This window comes from Mixophyes fleayi, chromosome 4, assembly GCF_038048845.1.
Source record: "Mixophyes fleayi isolate aMixFle1 chromosome 4, aMixFle1.hap1, whole genome shotgun sequence".
Lineage (NCBI taxonomy): Eukaryota > Metazoa > Chordata > Amphibia > Anura > Limnodynastidae > Mixophyes > Mixophyes fleayi.
Genome location: NC_134405.1, coordinates 169,517,455 through 169,539,767, shown reverse-complemented (window position 1 = coordinate 169,539,767; position 22,313 = coordinate 169,517,455). Strand labels below are relative to the sequence as shown.

Sequence of the window (22,313 nt, the reverse complement as noted above, 5' to 3'; positions counted from 1 at the left end):
ATTTTTAAATTATTACTCCACAAATTCGGTCAGCCTCAGATGGCAACAAATCAGAACACCAAAGTAGTTGTTATAATTCCATCACAGAGTCATGGGTAAAAATGCACTGTCAGAATCATGAAAATTACAAATAGGGTTATTGTACCCACAATCCCCTCTCATCATCTCAAAGAAAACCAAGAAAGAATCAGTGGAGGGCATGGCGATTCTTCCATTTTGGCCAAATCGTTCATGGTTTGCAGTGCCAAAACTTCTAAACAACCTTTGCCATGCCGATTAGAACTTCTGCATCAAGGTCCATTCAAAACCAGACTCTCTCTGATGGTGTGGAGATTGAGAGTTCGCTCAGTCTGCAATTCAAGGAAAAAAATTATTCCACTGGTTATTAAAGAATCTGAAAAACATTCAGTTTGTGGTGTAAATCTAAACTAGATTATCCCACCTCTGAGAAAGTCAAAAGTAATTGGAACTGTGGCAAAGACTGGTTTGAGAAAGGTTGAGCTCTCTCTACCCTCCAGGTTCAAGTATCTGTTCTTAATTTATTTGTGGATTCCCAATTAGCATCAAAAGATATTATTTTTCAGTTCTTTCAGGCAGTGAAAAAAATAAGGCTTGTATTAAACCTTCTATGGCACATTGTGACCTCAATTTGGTCTTGGAAGCCTTAGTATCAAATGCCTTTGAACCTTTACAATATTTTCCCCTCAAATGGCTTATACTTACAGTATAGTTTATTGTACTTCATGTACTTATACCGCTCAGCCACAACACTAAAACCTACTGCCTAATATTGTGTAGGTGCCTCTCGTGCTGCCAAAAAGTTCTAAACTGTTGAGGCATGGACTCCACAAGACTTCTGAAGGTGTCGTTGGTATCTGGCACCAAGACGATAGGAGTACATCCATTAAGTCCTATAAGTTGCGAGGAGGGGATGTCCATGGCTTGGACTTGTTTGTCCAGCACATCCCACAGATGCTGAATCAGATTGAGATATGGGGAATTTGGAGTCAAGCCAACACCTTGAACTCTGTCATGTTCCTCAAACCATTCCTGAACAAGTTTTGCAGTGTGGCAAGGGGGCATTATTCTGCTGAAACAAGCCACTGCCATCAGGGAATACCGTTGCCATGAAGGGGTATACTCGGTCTGCAACAATGTTTAGGTAGATCGTACGTGTCAAAGTAACATCCACATGAATATCAGGACCCAAGGTTTCCCATCAGAACATTGCCCAGAGCATCCCACTGCCTCCGCCAGCTTACCTGCTTCCCATAGTGCATCCTGGTACCATCCGTTCCCCAGGTAAATGATGCACATTCACCAAGCTGTCCACACGATGTAAAAGAAACCCGGATTCATCAGACCAGACCACCTTCTTCCACTGCTCCATGGGCCAGTTTTGGCAAATCCCATACGCAGCAAGCTACGTTGCACTGTGTGTTCTGATACCTTTCTATCATAGCCATTAAACATTTTAGCAATTTGTGCTACAGTAGCTTCTGTGTGATTGGACCAGACGGGCTAGCCTTCACTCCTCATGCTCAATGAGTCTTGGGCTTCCATGACCCTGTCGCTGGTTCACTAGTTGTCCTTCCTTGGACCACTTTTGTGAGGTACTAACCACTGCATACCAGGAACACACCACAAGACCTGCTGTTTTGGAGATGCTCTGACACAGTCATCTAGCCATTACAATTTGGCCCTGGTCAATGTTGCATAGATCCTTATGCTTGCCCATTTTTCATGCTTCAAACACATCGAATTCAAGAACTGACTGTTCATTTGCTGCCTAATATATCCCACTCCTTGACAGGTGCCATTGTAATGAGCAAATCAATGTTATTCACTTGTCAGTGGTTCTAATGTTGCGGCTGATCTGTGTATATCATTATCGGCTCACAGAGTTGGTGAACTACATCCCTTGTGGTTTAAATAACTTTTTCTAAACATTTATAAGCCAAGGTTGTACTAAGAACCAATCCTGCTTGTTTTCTATTCTAGTCTCTACTCATCTGAATAAGGAGGTTAATAATTTTAAGAGCTGTCATGGAGTATTTCAAAGAAATGGAATTAACAGCAAGTATATTTCTCATAACTTTACTATCTTTTTTTGACCCCCTACATTAAAGAAATGAACCCTATTGTTTTTGCAACACCTCTCTTGCATTGTAGGATATTTTCATTATTTAAATACAGTTGAACAATGCATCTTAAAATGCACATCAAAGCCACCTGAACTTCCTCAAAGTCAAGGTTTCAGAAACGAAGGGAAACAAAGCTTAAAAATTAATATAATGATAAAAAAAAAAAAAAAAAGGTTGTTTATTTTGTTGTTTTTTTTTTTAACATAATTTATCTAGTTTACTGTAAGAAGATACATGGTGGTGGTTTGTTCATTAACCTTTTTTTCTTCAAGCTGCTATTAAAGATTTACAGTTAAGCGTCATGCAACTGCTATGGCAATCACAGACACATGAAATACAACCTTGTGATGTTTTGGAATACACCTCTTCTCAGGGTACACGTCCACTGCACAATAACCCCCACCTTCTACTACAATCATTTACATGAAGGGAGGGCTCTGACTCAAGACAACCCTCTCCTCAGGAACAACCTTGAGCGCTGAAATGCAAAGTGGCGACCAATTTACAGAGGGACATACTAGGGAACGCACTAAAGATGTATAAAAGCATTATTTTATTTTTTCTCTGTAAACCATAGGAAATTTACTAGACCAAATACCATGAGCAGAGTCACATAATTGCTTAAAAAAAAATGGTATTAAAAAAAGATATTTTACCAATATTATAAACTCTCCACCATTCCTTCCTTAATATAGTTTACTACATAAGGTTTCACATACTACAGAAAACTAGCATTTTTTAGGGCAAATATATGAGCCAATGATTAATGAGTCACAAAAATTTCTGTTCATGGGTAGGCGGTAATCCATATTCATATCTCATTTACATAAATATGATGTTTCACCATATGACAAAGAGGTGTATTTAAATGTCACAGCGTGCATATTATTTATCACAACAATCCACTTGTTATTTGTATTACTGCTACTATTACAAAGTGAAACTGATAGTCCAGTCTAGAAAATATAATATACATATACCAACTACTGTAGGTGGAACAATACAGATAGAAAAAGTACAAAATAGACTAAAAGAATAAAAATGTATTCAGCCTTGTAGTAACAGAACTAGTAAAATTATTGCCTTAAATCTTCAGATGGTTTTCATGCTATCACCAATTATTGAGCTCTGGTAAGGGGTCTCATTAGTAAGTGCTTATAATCCTCTTTCTTTGAGAATAATGGTGTCATGAGATAAAAAAACAAAAAAACAAAATGTGTTAATATGTAGCTCTTAAAAAGTTTACAAAATGAAAGTAAACATTCCACAAATTAGTTTAAGAATTGAAGAAACTGGGTGCAAATTATTTGCAGGTTCTTCTTAGAGATCTGTATTGTACTTTTCCCACTTTTAAACATGTGCTTTAAAACAAGCTTTAAATATCCTGTTTCAACTTTCTCCAAAACATGACTTGTGTGCAAAAGGGAAGCAAAAATAGCACTGGCACCTCTCTGTGGCTATTTCTAGACTCAATTTGTAGCTACAGTTCCAGTTACATGACACACAATCTCTTTCCTTGCATCCTAAAATAAAATATTAAAAATCAATTGTCTGCGAAGCTACGTTTCTTTCTGACTTTCACTTAACTTGAGCATGTTTACTTTTCTGGCAGTCAGTCCACCGCTAAAAGGTTTGGGATTCAGTTAGAGAAACGTATGACTAATAAATGGACCAGAAAATATCAAATAAAGCAACACTTTAAAAGTTTCTCACAGGAATCCCCAAAATACCCTAAAACTGTATGTGAAGATTTGTGCATGTATAGTAAATGAAAGCATTTAAATTAGTTGTAAACAGTGTTTCACAAGCTCCTCCATCTTATGTTAGATGTAACTTCACATTATAAAGTGGCAGAATCATATACTGATTTATTTTTTTTGCATCTGCTCCCCTGCGCACTAATTACTGCAAGATCAGGAAAGGTCTGTGCAAGTGCCAATCACATCAAGAGAAACAACTCCCTCTAGACATTCACTAGAATATTCACAGTTCTGCTTAAATTCAATATTAGAGAGAATTATTAACCTTTTGAGCAATTCTATTTCATTACGAACCTCCATCCATCTTTTGGAAGATAACTAAAGGCACCATCCACAACAGCTGCAAAGAACTGTCCACCCGTGATGAATAGTGTGTTAATTGTAACCAATCGTCCTCTCAAATGGGATGGTGCTGCTTCTGCAATGTACACTGGGACAGTCATAGATGCAATACCTAGGTTAAAGAAAACACAAGTTTAAGATTAATCATAAAAGCATATACATTTTCATTGAGGTCAAACAAGCACCTCTTGCCTGATACATATTCTCCCATTGCCTTTTGCCCCCAATCAGCGTTCATGCTATTACCGATCTATTGAAATCCGTGTACACCACATATGTAGGAAAGACTTATATCAATGCCTAAATGTAGACAGATGGATACACCACTTTTATTTAGAGAGAAAAAGAGAAAGCAGGTATGTGCCTGCAGACTTGTTAACTTACAGTAGCTGGAAACAACCAGCCCTATATCCAGAGACTAGTTACCAGCACAGCTCAGACTTCCAGAACACAAAGCAGCTAGCTCTAACAGAAGTTACAATGCCTGTAATAAATGTTTGTGAATATATTGCACGTCAAGGGTCATTCCTAATAATCAATTTGATGAATATGCCTCAGTTGTGCTCATCCATCACCAGCATGCCAGCACCCACAGCCAGTTTACTGTGCTCCTGAGACATATTCCTTCCATTATGCAAGCACCCTATTGTAGCTACTGCTAGTTTTGAACAGAAAAAAAATAATCTTCTTGAGAGAGAAATTTGTTATGGTCAAAGCTTCAGTTAGGCTATGAGGATTTGTCAACATTGTGGATTTTCTTGAGGTGGAGTGTTACAATTATCTATGCTACTTTTGAATTGTCCTAAATTCCGACAGCTAGCTTAACCACTGGAGCAGGGGTTGGATGACAAGTCTTTTCTCTAATACAAGCTCCGATTTTAGATTTGGATCCAGTATGTTAAGGTACCCAATAAAAATGTTTTTGTTAGACCACAGAGCCGTTAATATCACGTACAAAGGAAGGCATTATACAGCTGTCTACAATCAGAGGGGAACAGACTTATTCCAAAAGCTTTCAGGTTGAGAAACAGTCTGGAGAATTTCGAACTGTTCTGGATCTGAAGTCTCACTAAGTTCGTAAAAACAAGGCACTTCTTCTTGGAGTCTATAAGCTCCATTCTAAGAGCAGTAGAATGAGGAGATTTTCTGACAACAACAGATTTACAGGATGCCTATCCTCACATTCCAATTCCACCATAACATTATTTTTTAACTCCGATCTTTCAGTATGGGACACGATTTCCAGCTTATGTGCCTACCTTCTGGCCTCAACATTGATAAAGGTGTTGGTGGTCCTTGTGATGACACCAGGGTTAGAACCTTAACTTGCTAGGTACCTGGTCCATTTGGTTCACGGAATCACAAGGAGACAAAAAAGAGATAATAATCTCTTTATTCATACATGTGTACACAGTGTAAATGCAAACAGTGTTCCACATAGGAGAAAGAGACCCCCCCCCCCACCCCCACACACACTAGTGATTTTGCTAACTCTTGTATATTTTGAAACAGTCAAACCCCCAACAAAACCACAGCAATAATTTCACCCCACAGAATTCTCAACAGGTTCAGAGTTTCAACATCAAGAGAGTCTCAAATTACTCCACAAGATGGGTCAGTGACCAGTCGTCCGACCCAATTGGATGTTCTGTAAACTTGATGATCCCGGCCATTTGGCCAACTCTCCACCAGCTTAGTGGGACCCCAAGTACCAGTCTCACTATAGATGTAGGGTCCCCAGTGCCCCAGGATCACGGGTATCTCCCGATGGAGTTAGGATGAATCCGTTCTCAAGAAGTTTAATACCCAATCTGATTCCAAGGGTTTCTAAGTCAAACAGCTTTCTCTGGCACAAATACAGCTTGACAGCCCACTATCAGTACAATTTCTCCTCCTGAGAAAATCCCCAGCAACCTCTCTGTCCCTTTATCAAGTCTTTCAAAACCCCCACCCCCCGGGCACAGTCCTTGTTTGTTAGTGACAAAGGGAAACTGGATGGTGACAAGCATATGGGAAAGAGTGTGACCTCAGCAGAAGCCTCTTGATTTTAGATAGGGGCCGGACCCTCTCGTTTTTAACACATTCCACTACTTTGTAATGTCACCAGGATTCCAGCTGTTTCATACTTCCTGTGAAAACCTCCACCTTCCTCCTGGGACATAAAGCAATGCAGGATCATGACAACCAGGCAGAATTTAATAACAATATAGTGTGTAGGTGTAATCCAGTGTGCCCATTGACTTACAGACCGGGGCAAACCGATATTGCTCAGATGTTACCTGGTCTCGTCAAAGTCCTTATGACTGCTCTCAGGAAAACAGGAATTGCAGTGTTACTATTTTCGGACAATATTTTGTTAATAGGAAAAATCAGAGCAGTGCGAAAACCATGAAACTAACTGTGGTTACTTGTTTAAGTAGAATATTCGTTAGTATTAATTTATCATATATATATATATATATATATATATATATATATATATATACACACACATATATATATATATATATATATATATATATATATATATATACATATATATACATATATATACACATGCACACACACACACATTATATGGAGTGATGGGATTTCATTAGTTAAATGTAATACTTTTGTGAGTAGGGAGATCCCTTGATAGAATTTTAACTTGATTCCACAAAGATGACAAAAGGCCCTCCAGAATTTAGCCACGGACTGGGCACAGCGATCGGGGCATCCATGTAGATGGAAGATCTCTTTTATGAAGAGTTGAAGCAAGAAAGAAGCAGAAGTGCCGTGTGGCTGAAAGAACAGGAGCGTGGAGAAGGTAGGAATCCTCCCAGAGAGAGAGAGAGAGAGAGAGAGAGAGATCTCTTCTGTTAATCCGCTTTACATTTTGTCAATTGACACTTCTATTTTTATTAAGTTTATTCAAATCGAAGATCAATTTGTTTATACAGGACTGTTACCAACTGTCTATGATCTAATTAAATTATCAGTTACAGTGGATGCCTCTTGATGCAACAGGATTTCTCAAACAGTTCTGATTTTATCTGGGTTTCTCTATTTTCCAAAGTACATTCTTATAAATTTCATTTAAAATGTAACCCATTTTTAACTCATGGGCTACTTTTATGAAAGAATATATACAAAATTTATGACACCCCAATTTAAATCCCACTGGAGACAAAAATTGTGAGAACACTTTTTTGTCATCCTGGGAAAAATTACTTCAGAGTAGAGATAGAAAAACAACTATGGGAGAAATTACCCATAAAATGTCAGGACCAATCTACTGTTATTTAACAATCATTAAACAGAGAGAGGAGAAAACCGTGAACAGCGTAACAAGATAGTAATAAGTGGCAGTTGCTGAATTCATTAAGGATGTGTAACACATCCTTAATGGATTAACACACAAAGATCTAATGTTTAAGGTAATATATTAAGATATGCAACTACACAAAAACATATGTAAATATTATGTTGCATAAGTTATACTGTAGAGTTAGGAACGTGGGTTTTGTTTTTGTTCCATTTTAAATGTTATTTGGGATTGCGATCTAATACAATTTTTATAGATGTAAACTACGGTGTATAACATATTCAAACTTTCTTGTATATCTATAATTAAAATATTGTGGTTGAAACTCAGCCTTGTTTGCAAAGTCTTGAACTTGCATATATTTATCCAGATGATACACTGTATATTTTGGGTTCTTTGTTAGCGCGTGTTCATCAGGGTGAACTTATTGTCGCTGGTGATTTCAATGCTGTCTTAGCCCTGACTATAGATCGTTCCTCAGACCCCTCCTCTTCTCCCCTGAGGAGAGATGACCACAACACTGCTGCCTTACAGACTTTTCTGAAACTCCACAACTTATATAATTCATGGAGAGTATTAGACCCCATGGCCAGGGACTATACCTTCTTCTCTTCTCCCCATAATACCTACTCCAGGATTGACATGATCCTGCTCAGCCACGACCTCACTCAAACTTAGCTCCTCCCAGATCTTTCCTGTTACCTGCTCAGACCATGCCCCTGTTTCCGCTGTACTTACATGTCTTGCTCACCGCCCTCCTAGAGCAACCTGGAGAATTAACGAATCACTCCTACAGGATAAAACAAACTATTACTCACATTCAATCTCTTCTCTCTGAATATTTTGTGACAAACGACACCCCCGATATCTCTCCTATGACTCTCTGGGATGCTCATAAGACTGTAATACGGGGTCAACTTATCGCTCTGGCGTCTCGGTCTAAGCGATTTCGTCTGGCTAAAACTATTCAACTGCCGGACTCGCTGAGAGCTTTAGAGCAACGCCATAAATGGAATCCCAATCCCTTGGTTCTCCAGGAAATTGCTTCTGTCCGGGGTTAACTAAAACTCTTATTATCCCACCAGGTTGCTAGTAAGCTGAAGTGGCTCAATCAGCGCTTTTATGAAAAGGGCGACAAGGCAGTTAAATTACTGGCCACCAAACTTAGAGCTAAGATAGCGGGCCGGACTCTCCTGGCTATTAGGGACTCTGATGGAGTTTTACACTATGACCCTCAGCGGATACGTGCTGCCTTCCAATCCTATTACAGTAAACTTTATAACCTTCCCCAGCCCTCTGATCCCTTAGTCTTCCAACAACACTCGCAGTTGATTGAGTGTTTTCTTTCTTCTGCTAAGCTTCAGAAACTCTCACCACAGGCTAGTACTCTTCTGGGGGATGAGATTACCAGGGACGAAATTGAGCAGACCATAAAGTCTCAGAAATCAGGAAAGGCTCCGGGACCAGACGGCTTTACTGCTGTGTATTATAAGAGGTTTGCTGGGCTTCTGGTCCCCTGTTTGCACACCCTCTTCAACTGACTGGAGGTTCTTGGTCTAGGGATTCTTTGGAGGTTCGGCTCTCCGTCATTCATAAAGAGGGTAAAGACGTTCATGACTGCGCTGGTTATCGCCCTATCTCCCTGCTTAATACAGATGTCAAATTATATGCTCAAATTTTGGCTAACAGATTAAATTCTGTCCTTCCCTCTCTTATACATTACGACCAGGTTAGCTTCATACCGGGCTGCCGGGCCAGAGACAATACCAGGAGAGCCGTTGATCTGATTCATATCATTAATACTAGGAAGGCTCTGGCTATTATTCTTTCCCTTGACGCCGAGAAGGCTTTTGACAGGATCTCCTGGAGCATTATGTCCCGAGCCTTATCGGCGTTTGGGATTTCGGGTGGTCTCCTCACTGGTATTCAAGCCTTATATTCTTGACCCTCTATGAGAGTCATGATCAACGGCTCTCCCTCTGACCTTATCACCATGTCCAATGGTACTCGCCATGTCCCCCTTCATCTTTGCCCTCGTTATAGAGCCTCTTGCTGCCTCTATCCGAGCCTGCCCGGATATATGGGGTGTGCGAACGGGGAATCTGGAGAGTAAGCTCTCTCTCTTTGCGGATGATGTAACATAGTTGATGAGGTTGAAAAAAAAAAAAAAAAAAAAAAAAAAAAAGACTCCAGTCCATCAAGTTCAACCTATTTTGGATCTCCTGCGTTCCTGCACTTGAAATTTATCCAGAATAAGCAACCGCCAATCTGTTTCAATTGTGAAAATCCCCCCAGACCCAATAATGCAGTCCTATTTTTTACCCTATATCCACTACTATCCTACATTTTAATTAACGGTCGTATCCCTAGATTTTTCTGCTAAAAATTTGTCTAACCCTTTCTAAACATGTCTATTGAATCTGCCATTACAACCTTCCCTGGCAATGAATTTCATATCTTGACTGCCCTTACTGTAAAGAACCCCTTCCTTTGCTGGTTGTGAAATTTCCTCTCCTCTAACCTTAGGGGTGACCGCGTGTCCTGTGTATAGTCATTGGGGTAAAAAGTTCCCATGAAAGGTCTCTGTATTGACCCTTAATGTATTTGTACATAGTAATCATATCTCCCCTTAGACGCCTCTTTCTAAAGTAAACATGCCTAAACTGGCTAACCTTTCCTCATAGCTTAATGACTCCATACCCTTTATCAATTTTGTCGCTCTTCTCTGAACCTTTTCTAGTTCCAAATTATCTTTTTTTATAAAGTGGTGCCCAGAACTGTACTGCATATTCAAGATGAGGTCTTACCAACGATTTATACAGTGGCAAAATTACTCTAACCTTGCATCTATGCCCCTTTTAATGCATGCCAATACTTTGTTTGCCCTTGCAGCTGCTGCTTGACATTGAGCTAAGTCTACTGTCTACAAGCACTCCCAAATCCTTTCCATTATAGATTCTCCTAAATTAATTCCATTTAATTTATAGATTGCGTTCTTGTTTTTGATCCCTAAATGCATAACCTTACATTTATCTGTGTTAAACCTCATATTCCATTTGGCCGCCCAATCCTCCAGTTTATTTAAGTCCCTCTGTAGAGAAGCTACATCTTGCTCTGATTTTATTACCTTACAGAGTTTAGTGTCATTTGCAAAAATAGAAACTTTACTCTCTAAACCATCACCAAGGTCATTAATAAATATATTAAAAATGTCCTTTTGACTCTCCTGCAGCCGGGGGAGTCGCTTCCCGGACTCTTCAACATTTTACACCAATATGGGCGCCTCTCAGGTTAAAAGATTAATATCGCAAAATCAGAAGCCCTCCTCCTTAATATTCCCTCCCCCAGAGGGACTGCCACTCACCTTCCATTTTAACTTTCGGTGGCAAAGAAAGAAAATTAAATACTTAGGTATTTTTTATTACAGACTCCTATTACTCCCTCTACCGGGAGAACTAACCGGGCCTTTTTGCTAATATCAAGTTTTTCCTCCTGGCGCTCATTAATCATCTCGTGGCTGGGCAGGATAATTTCTGTCAATATGAACCTCCTTCATAAGCTTCTTTATTACTTTCAGACCCTTCCTGTTCGAGTCCCCCTTTCAGATCTGTCATCTATCCAAAAATGTCTTTCTAGATTTGTCTGGAACGGCCGGTCTTCCAGGATTAAGCTGGCTCTCTTAAAGAGACCAACCAGAGGTGGTGGTAGGGGTTTCCCGGATTTGAAAATTTACTATTGGGCGGCTCATTTGAGCCAGACTGTAGCCTCTTTTGCTACCCCCCCCCCCCCCCCCACGCGGCACTGTCGTGGGTTGACATCGAATCCACCCATCTTAAATTTCTGATTCTGTCCTGTATATGGGGTCTCTCAAAACGAGTTAGATCTCCCCTTACCTCTCGATGTCTCACCTTATTATTCTCAGCTGCGATATGGGAGACCTGCCGGCCCCAACGCAATATCCCGGTGTCCTCTCTTCCTGCTGTTCTACCTCTATGGGGTAATCCTGCCTTTCCTCCTGGGCTCTCCTCTGCCTTCTATAGTCCCTGGGTCTCTGCGGGAGTTCAATTTGTCGAAGACCTAATATTTCAAGGTGCCTTAATCTCCTGGGATGATCTACGCTTTAAATATCCAAGTCTCCAGCCTAAATTCTACAAGTATTTCCAGGTATGACACTTTGTGGGCTCTCTCCTCAGGGGGGCTCCTTCCCCCCTCTCTTGATTCCCCCTTTGAATCCCTCAGAGGAGGATTATTGGGAAATCATAAGGGATCAAGTCATCACCAGCTCTATTTCCACTTTGGTAAAGGAGAACGCTTATAAAATATATTATCGGTGGTACTACACCCCTGACAAACTCACTAAAATGTTCCCCTCTAGTTCATTATGTTGGCGGGGTTGTGGCCAGATGGGATCTTTCTTACATATCTGGTGGTCCTGTCCTAAAATATCCTCCTTTTGGGATCAAGTTAGGACCCTCCTCTCCTCCCTCCTTCCATGCACTGTCCGGAAAGACCTTTTCTTCTTTATTACCCTCTGATTGATGATAGACAGTCTGCGAAATTGGCTTCTCATGTCCTTGCAGCTGCGCAATGCCTAGTGGCTAAGTCATGGAAACAAGTTGAACCCCCCACTATGGCGGCCTTACGATCCTATATTTGGTTTATCGCTCAGATGGAACAGATTACATACCACCTACATAATAAGGATGATACATTTCACCAGATTTGGGCTCCTTGGCTTTACTTATAACCCAACACCTCTTGTACCAACTCCTTCCTCCTAAGAAGAACTCCCTATGTTCATAGGTAGTCTGACTCTTGATGCTGTCTCCCTTTCCAGAATATCTGGGTAGTATTCTCCTTCAAAACTTTTATTTCTTTGTTTTTTTTTTGTTTTTTTTAAAAAGTGAAGGAATTAAGAGGATAAAAGGAAGAATGTTTTCTCTCTTTTTTTTGGTGATGACCAGTGCCCCTTCCACCCCCCCATGCTACACTATTATAAAATGTTATAGATTCTTGAGTAATCTGCATAACAATTTTATACCTACCTGTTTGTTTAAAGACAATCTGTTGTTGTCTTTGAGATTTGCTGCTCAAATATATTTTTGCTACATTGACATTTGTCCATGATCGGTATTGCCTTCTGTTTCCGTTTCTATTCCTGCAATGTACTGATTGTTGATTCTTATCTGTACATCATTGTTATTTTTTGAAAATAAATAGTTAATAAAAAAAAAAAAAAAAAACACTGACCTTTTTTTATTTATTTTTATTTGAGTAGACAGGAACATAACTTTATATCATGCCAACAATCTTTTTAAACAGAAAAGGGCATTTATTCATCACAGTCATATGAAATGCATCATTTAAACAAATCAAATAGCAATAAACATATGCAGCATGTATAAAAATAAATTTAGAATGCAGCCCGCCTAAGTGTGGGCTTAAATGTTACATGTTACTGTTTATACAATTCACTGTTGTCATAAAAACAAAAACATATTGTCGTTGAGTACTTTTAAATGTATCCGTGCTATTAAAGCGAACATTAGCAGACAATCCTCACCAGAGTTAATACATCAATGTTACATCACTTTCTAACATATCTATGCCATGGGCAGATCCTAGAATACATTGTCGCCAAGACAAGTGTAGCAATATAAAGGTTGCCAAGATGATTGTATTTATTTAGAACTTATTATCAAGGAGATATTGAGCACAGAAAGGGGATTCAGCTGTATTTCTCCATCAGAGTGGTTTTCACGGTATCCAATAAAGAATCCTTTCTGTATTTGTGAAGCGTTTTTCAAGAAGGTGATAACTTCCACAAATGCCAATTCCATTTCAATTTGTAAGATAGAAACAAATATTAGAACACTCCCTGAATTTATAATTTAATCCCCGACTGTATTCTTTAGTAGAGCAGATCTGCTCAGGTCAACAATGTTATCCATTTTAACATAATAATAGTCAAATTGCAAAATTTATAGAGCTCTATTAAAAGATATATAAACTATGCCCTTTGCCCTCAGCATGGGGACATTTATGAATGGAGACTGGGACTGAAGGGGGTGTGGTGAAATACTTCCCTCTGACCCACTACTAGGCTTGAAAATGTTGGTGCGTTTTGTCAGCAGGAAAAGGAATGAGTGCTTATACCTACCTACGCAAAGCGGTTCTGGCCTCTACGTTTGCAGGGGGGCCCTAAGCTTATTGTCCCTTTGTTTCAGTGGGAGCCAGAACTAAATTTTTGGAAATAAGAAGAGAAACATGAAGTTGAATTGCATCTGCTGATTGATGTAAGCATAATGCCATGAGGGGCTACAAGGAATTTATTATTCAATTATGAACTATTACATTGTCGACTTTATATCTGTTTTACTTTTTAGAAGTGCTTTGAATTTACTTCACTATAAATGACCTTTTCTTGTTTACATGTGTCAAGATTACATACTATATTGTGAAAAAAAAACATATATAAAAAGAAGAAAATATTGAATTTTGAACCAATGTTGCAAACTGTGTTTAACAGCTGCATATTGTTTTCCTGTTTTACAGTTTATTAAGTTTTCCAGGGACAACTATTTGAAATGCTGGCAAATAGAGGAGATGTAGAAGTATTATTGGATGATGATGATTAACTGATGTGTGTTATGACATTTATAAAGGCACCTTTTTATTTCCAAGTCGTATTTATTCAAAGAGATTTATCAATAATTTTTATTGAAATTTTTCAAAAGTATATAACTGGGTACAGAAAAAAGAAAGGGGAACAGTAAGGGTGGAAACACAACAAGGGACTGCAATGGTAAAGATGGCAAATTACACAACCGGGAAGCACAGTCCACATATCAGAAGGAAAATTATACAGAGTGTAAAGAAGGATAAAAGGCACACGTCTTAACACTAAACCTAATTCTATTTGCCTGGTTGAGTTTTGGTGGGCGTCAAACCATTAATGTTGAGGTAATTTAATTAAGGCAAAAGGGTGAAGGATTGGAAGGGGTGCCAGAGGCCTGTGTCTTCTGTAAAATACTCATGCCATTTAAAGCATTTCATGATGGGGCTGAGGCAAAAGAAAACCACTACATATCGATTGTCTCCATATCGAAACTGAATTGCATCTTTGAGATAACTTTGGAGAGATTCTTCCAGTTTGGGGCTATCACAGCACTACCCGCTATCAAAATATGACGAGGACATATCTATCGTGTTTCGGGGCGGACATTGAGTAAATATGGAGAAGTGCCAAGGCAGGGTCCGGAGCTCCCCAAAGCAAGTGAACAGATGGACAAGTCCTAAAACTATGCATTATGTCAGCCACTTGGGTATACGGACGGCAATAAAATTTTGATTGGGGAGGCCAAATGGCATGTAACCTAGCAGGGGTGAGAATCTATTAAGGCATTTGACCTGCATGTCTGTGTGATTAGTACATTGGGACATACTTCCTACCATAAGTTACATCTTCTCCCATTGTTGAGGGGAAATGGTCTGCTGAAGGTCTGTCTCCCAGCGCTGCTGTGAAGGGGCCTTTGGAGACAGGGTCAGAGATTGAATGTATTGCTACCAAAACATTATTCTCTCCCCTGCTATTACCTCTCGTTAGCCTGTCCAAGCACTGGGCAGGGGGCAAGCATAAAGAGAATGTGGTCTTAGTAGTAACCACTACCCAGTGGCAAATTTGAAACAATTTGTACCTGTCTTTAAAGGGGATGGCAAAACGATCTTGTAAAAGATCGAATGGGAGGAGATATTGAGCAAATAAATTATTTAATGAGGTCAACCCCAGGGTATATCAATTGGCCAGATTCAAGTCAGGAATAAGCTTGAACAGGACACGGAGGGATAAATTACGAGTGGGTAGCACCAAATCTTTATGTCCTATCCCATACCTGCAGAGTATCTGAACTATAAAAGGAGCCTATGATTAGACAAAGGATGCTTGCCTTTAGGTGTCCAAAAGGAGATCGATTAAAGGATACTCAGGACAGAATGTTCTTTCTAGATACACCCACAGTTGGAAGGAGGGAGGAAGAGACCAATATTTAAGGTGCATCAGGATGTAGGCCTCCTGGTATTGGACTAAATTAGGCAACATTAAGCTGCCTCTTTTTTTTAGGTAAGGTAATACGTTTATAGGCTAAGAGAAGAAATGTTCCATATACTTTTTGGGAATAATTTAAGAGATGTGTGCAGAAAATGTACATTAATTTAGACATAAAATTTAGACTTAAAAGCGGCTGTGTGGCCCAGCTTTGAGACCTCATAGTTATTTCGGTTCTTGGTCGAGGTGGAGCATTGGAGATGTAATGGGGCATAATTCACTTCAAAGATTTTAGTAAGGTAATACCCAAATAAGGCAGGGAGTCCCCAATGTAAATGGGACCTTTTTTTTTGCAGTCGCAATAGGGAAAGTTGGGGAATATTAATTGGGAGCACCTCTGATTCAATGGCAGTTTGTAGAATGAGGCAGCACTACAAAGTTCCAAGATTTCCCATAAGGCTGACAACAAGGTTTCTGGGTTGGTGACAAACAAAAACACATCATCTGCGAACAGGCACAATTTGTGTGAAACAGAACTAAGGGAGATACCAGGAAAACTGGAGGATGCCCTAACCATTTGGGTCAAGGGCTCAATAACTAGAAAAAACATGAGGGGGAAGAGCAGGCAGCCATGTCTGGTACCATTAGAGATAGGGAAGGGGTAGATAGAAACCCATTGCTGAACACTCTAGTGGAGGGTCTGTGATACAAAGCCAATACAGAGTGCAGAATATCTCCTTGGAAACCAAATTTAATCAGGACTTCCTGCATATAACGCCAATGGAGCCTGTATGTGGCTTTCTCTGCATCTAAGGAAAGCAGTATAAGCTCTTCCCGGGTCCCAGCAAGAAGATATTGTGAGTGCTGTCGGATGTCTGGCGTCACTGTATAAAGCCTACCTGGTTCGAGTGAATCAATTTCAGAAAAAAATGGATTCAAACCCTTGGGGTTTAATTCACTCTTCAATCTTACACTATATGTTCCAAGCTTGGGAGAGCAATACCTTCCAAAGTCAAAGGGGGCAACCTTCAATTGAAGACTAAATAGTATCTTTTTGGTAAAATAAATAACTACAGATAAACAGCAATATATATGACACAGCCCACTTAAAAAAAAATAGTTGCTAAGGATATTTTAATGAATTTGTTGTTGCTAAATTCAAAAATAAAAGTATTTTTAAATTGGCTCTAGTTCCTAAGATAATAGATACCCTCAATTAATAGTTAACTTACCCAAAACACATGCAAATGGAAATCTACCAGAACTTCCTAGAAGGCGAGACATGCGCATGACACTTTTTCCCAATGATCTTGCTTGGCCCTACTATCCCACAAGCAGACAAAACAAGTTTGTAGATACACTGTGCTGCATGAAGTTTACCATCTTTAGATCAACACAGACAGATGACTGGTGCACATGAAAGCAGAGCTTCTGCAAGACCAGTTTGATATTTTTAGAAGAATATGAGTATCAAATCAGCTCTGGGATTGAACTCTCTGATGCTGTTCATTTGAAGACTTTTTCAAAGCATCTCTCCTTAGTAGATTATACATAGATATATACACATACAATCATACATGCTCCAGATACTTTCCAATTAATCAGTTTTCCACAATGAAAATTGTATTCACGCAAACAAATATCCATATATCAAATATAACAAAAATAAGAATTATATTAAGCAATTCCTTAATATTTTACAGATGATAAAAATAGTAAAGACAATTATAAAAACAGACTTATTTTAACTTCACTAGGGAAAGTCACAAATCCTAGTCGTCACAAAAATTCTAACATTCTATATTTCTTAATTTATCTAAAAAACTGTTCTATGTTATCATAGACTTCAACTTAAAGCAGTCATCGGCTGTCTGGAAGATGAATAAACAAATGAGTTACACCAATACAGATAGACAAGCTTCAATAAATCTAAATCTTTTAATGTATTAATCTATTCACAACCATAACCATTCATCTTTATAATGAGGTCTCTACAGGTTGTAACGGTCTTATTTTTATGTATACATAACTCATGAACATTCATCCAATCAGAGATCCATGAATTGGCTGTTTAGTACTGCATATTCAAACTATCAACATTCATCAGGCATCACCACAATACTGGATGATCCTCTTGCATGAAAGTTCCTAAAAAGATTTGTTTACTTTGGAGAGACCATTTTTTTTTTTTTTAAAGTAATGGGATAAGTTGCTTGGAAAAGAAAAGAATTTACCTAAAACCTTATGTTTCAATTGTAATAATTCTTGTCCGTCTATCTTCTTTGTAGAGTCATAGGTTTCCTGTAATAGATCTTCTAGATTAAGGTCTCCATTATTTGTGTGGCCAGTCTCAAGCTTATAATCTAAAGAGCAGTTAAGTTTTAATCTTCCCAATTACTTTTAGGAATATTCTTGACCCATGACCTATAATCTACACAATTAAAATATTAAAGTAAACATTTTAAAATGTATATTTTAATTGTGTACAGTATAGGCCATGCATCAGGAATATTGCTAGGTAAACATCTGATAGAGGTATGAATTGCTTACTCTTACTGTAATTTGCACACTTCATGCTGTGCATGGGTTGTTAGAGTTAAAGGCTTAGATTATATTTATAGGATTGATGCAAACATGGATAGGTGGCTGACAAACCTTCATAAACCCTGAATGTGCAACCAACTTCTTCTTGAAATGGATTCCATACACAAAAGTCTACATGCACATCTATATAAGGTTAAAAGGTAACCACCTCTACATATAAACTGTTTTATGATGAATAAATATTATAACTAAGTGCATTGCATATGAAAGTTGAATAGTCAATTATTTTTTAATTCAATAAAAATGCTGCAGAATCTTTAGGCAATTTGTCAATGACAAAAGGAACAGATACATTCAGCTAAGCACTGGTGAATAAGACAGACAACTTAAGGCAATTGTACAGGCTATCATGGCACAGATGTATTACACCATTAGGACATAAAAAAACATGATGACACTAACATGTAATGACAACTGTCTAGACAAGGCCAGAAGCAAAACCTTTTATCGTTCCCTTATCTACATAAAACAACAATGTTAGAAAACTTCTCCAATTTTTATCAACTGTGTTACAAACACAAAACTTAACAAAAAGTATCTAAAACTGGACAAAATGGTTGTGAAAACTGTCCTACAGTAATATATATATATATATATTACACACACTATATAAATGCCTAGTGGCGTGTGTGGGGGAAAAAAAACCCAAGCTGCAGCGCCACCTGCTGGGCAGTTATACACTGATCTATATATTTCTTGAAGAAGAAGTGACAGTTGGGAGTGGTTGGTGGTTGCCGGGGGTGACAGTAGGGAGTTTTTAACACCTTAAGTAGCTTGATGAAGGATGTGGCGATGAAAATGAAGGATGAGGTGATGGAGAAAAATGATGAGGTGGTGACATGTGGACAAAACCACGTTAAAAAAGGGCGATTGCGTCGGGAATTAACGCTCTTCCCCTGAGGAGGCCTGGGCTAGGCCCAAATGCATGACAAGAACCTTTTTAACACCTTAAGTAGCTTGATTTGACTAGAATGCATGAGTATCATGCACGGGTTAACACACACACAGACATATATATATTATATTATATATATACACACACACATACATACATACATACATACATACATACACACACACACACACACACACACACATTATATATTCCCCTCCGTGTACTCAAGAATTAAGATATGGCTCTGGCACCCTCAGTAGATACACACAGTGACACTTTATTAGGTACACATATACATCTGCTTGTTAATACAAATATTTGATCAGCAATCATGTGGCAGCCGCACAATACATATAAACTTGCAGACAAGACATAATCACAAGGTTCAGTGTTATTCAGACCAAACACTAGATGAGAAAGAAATGTGATCTTATACCCCTTTCTCACCAAAATCCCAGGTCAGACACGGGATAATGTACACGGCTTCGGCCTTTGTTGCAACCCTGCACACCGCACTTTGGTCCCGGGTATCGGTGGTAGTCACCGAGCCCATTGCCACTTTAAATATTCACGTCACGCTTTAAAGTGATATTTTAAATTGTCGGCCTCTCCTCACATCGGAAGTAGCCCGAGTCTGTGTAAATTTAAGTCGTTGTTTTTAACATATCACTCTCTTTATATTCAGATTATTTATGTAGCTGTAAACATTGTCAGTGTTTACAGCGACGTTAACTCGTATTACACCACCGGGTATATCCCTCGTTGCAGTCTTTCACACTAGACCTGTGTCCGCCCTGCATTTTCAAGTTGAGTCACTAAAAGCAGAGGCTCATATAGAGGACATGGCATAGGATAGAGGAGTCATAGAAAGTGATCAGTGACTGCACTGCTGTAATCATGGCCAATGAGAGAAATAAGCAGCTACTGTGCAGTAAGGAGTCCCTGTATTATTGTGGATTCCTTATGTTTCTGGATGCAAATGACAGCTTAATGCAGCTGGTAACAGTTTATAATCTGGCCCAGTGTTATTTCCGGAAATTTTAGCAGAGAGAGCTAAAACTCAATGCCAATACTTACACAGGAGGAGAGCCTTTATGTTCTCCACAAACAGAAAAATGTGGGTCAGAGACCGACGACATGGACAAGCTTTCTGGTCTGCTGTGAAAGATTTTGATGATGAGCAGAGTATGGCACCTTGTCACATGCAACATTTGACTATTTGCTAGAACTCATCGCCCCAGCTCTAACTAAACAACAAACTACAGAAAACCCACTCAACCAAGTAGGAGACTAGTGATTTATTGTGGTGATATACAACCCTGGGAAAATACCATACAACTTATTGTTTGTTTTGTGTAGGGCTAGCCACTGTTTACACTAGTGTACGAAGTGACTATAGCATTGGTGAAAACCCTGTACCACCGTTTCATCTGCATGCCACATGGAGAGCGATTAGATAACATCATAAAAGGTTTCAAACAACGGTATCCGCAGTGTGCTAAGGTCATAGGTGGGACACACAGCCCAATTATTGCCCCAGAGACAACCCGGCAGACTACTACAACCGAAAATGCTGGCATTCAATTACCCTACAGGCTGTAGTTGACCACAATTTCATGATCATCATCAACATTTATTTATATAGTGCCAGCAAATTCCGTAGAGCTTTACAATTGGGAACAAACATTAATAAGACAATACTGGGTAGTACATACAGAGAGAGGTAAGAGAACCCTGCTCGCAAGCTTACAATCTATAGGACAATGGGAGTTTGAAACACACGGGCATGTGCTACATCATATTGCACAATGGACCAGCTAGAATGCAAAGGTAAAAGTATTGAGTGGCTATGTGTGTTGCAATGTTGGTCAGAGGGTTGTTGTCTTGCGTTAGCAGTGTAGAGGATGGTAATAGGGTAATCTAGGGAAATTAAGATGGTGGTTGAGGAATATCATAACCTTGTCTGAAGAGGTGGGTTTTCAGTGAACGCTTGAAGACTAGAGGAAAGTCTTACTGTGCGTGGGAGGAAATTCCACAAAGTGGGTTCAGCACGGAAAAAACCCTGTAACCGAGAATGGGGGGATGTGATGAGAGTGAAAGAGAGACTTAAATCAATTTCTGGTAAGATAAATATGTTCTTGATGTTTTGGTTAAAATATAGCTAATACATAATGTATCTCCTCTACTGTAATATATGTATACAAACTAAAACATCTTTTCAGTTTCACAGATATTTACATTGGCTGGCCTGGTCGTGCACGATGCCAGAGTTCTTTCCAATTTGACCTCTACCCAATTGCAGAGGAGCAACATGATGGCTGGCTTTTTGCGAGAGAGGTAAAAATGGATTTTGTTTTTGTTTAAATAGGTCTGAAATGTAAAGTATTGAAAATTTCAAGCAATATTTGACCTACAGAGCTGGATATGAAATTTTTAGCTATTTTATGATATATTATTTTTAGTCCTCCCAGTTTTAGAATTTAACAGTATGGATTGTAATTTCTTATAATGCTAAGGCTTATAATAATTGTACATACAGGTAATGTAGTGTTTTCTATTGCATATTTTGGTTAAATACATTCCCATATTTGAACCTACTCTACTGTTTCATTAACACTGCTTTACTGCTTTTCAAAAATCCAAGATGGCCCAGGGATTGGAGATCCCTGTCCATATTAATGGCAATGCTGCGAATCCATTGATACAATGGTTAATAAAAGGATATACCCAGAATCAACAACTTTCGCCTGAAAAGATTCCCATACCCTTAGCTCTGCCATAATTGTGTTTGAAAATGCATTTGGACAACTAAAAGGACGTTTGCGTTTCTTGTTAAAGAGGAATGACCATGCTAGAGCGACCCCTCACCAGGGGGAGATGGCAGAGGCAATTAAATCCACACCATCGGGTAAGAGCCCGAGATCAGATGGTTTATTTTCTTATAATAAAAAAATTTCAGGGACAAGTTGATACCCCTGATGGTGCCAGCCTTTAAAGCTATTTCTCCAAACTCTTGAAGCCCACATTACAGTGATTCCCAAAGAAGGGAAGGACCCAGCACAGTGCCCAAGTTACAGGCCTATCTCCTTGCTGAACATGGACATTAAAGTTATACGCAAAGCTTATAGACAACAGCCTAAAACGTCTGCTCCCGAACCTGGTCCACACCGATCAGGTGGGGTTTGTCCCAGGCCGATAGCCAAGGAACAACACCAAA

General features: G+C 39.0%; 1 protein-coding gene across 2 annotated transcripts in view; it reads right to left on the bottom strand.

Moving 5' to 3' along the window:
- The window catches only part of SLC2A13 (solute carrier family 2 member 13), a 150,840-nt gene that overhangs the window by 106,812 nt on the left and 21,715 nt on the right, over positions 1-22,313 (bottom strand). For both annotated transcript variants that reach the window (XM_075208830.1, XM_075208829.1), the window contains exon 2: positions 4,199-4,358. In XM_075208830.1, coding sequence (XP_075064931.1) covers positions 4,199-4,358 — 160 coding nt within the window. The remainder of the gene's footprint in view (positions 1-4,198; positions 4,359-22,313) is intronic.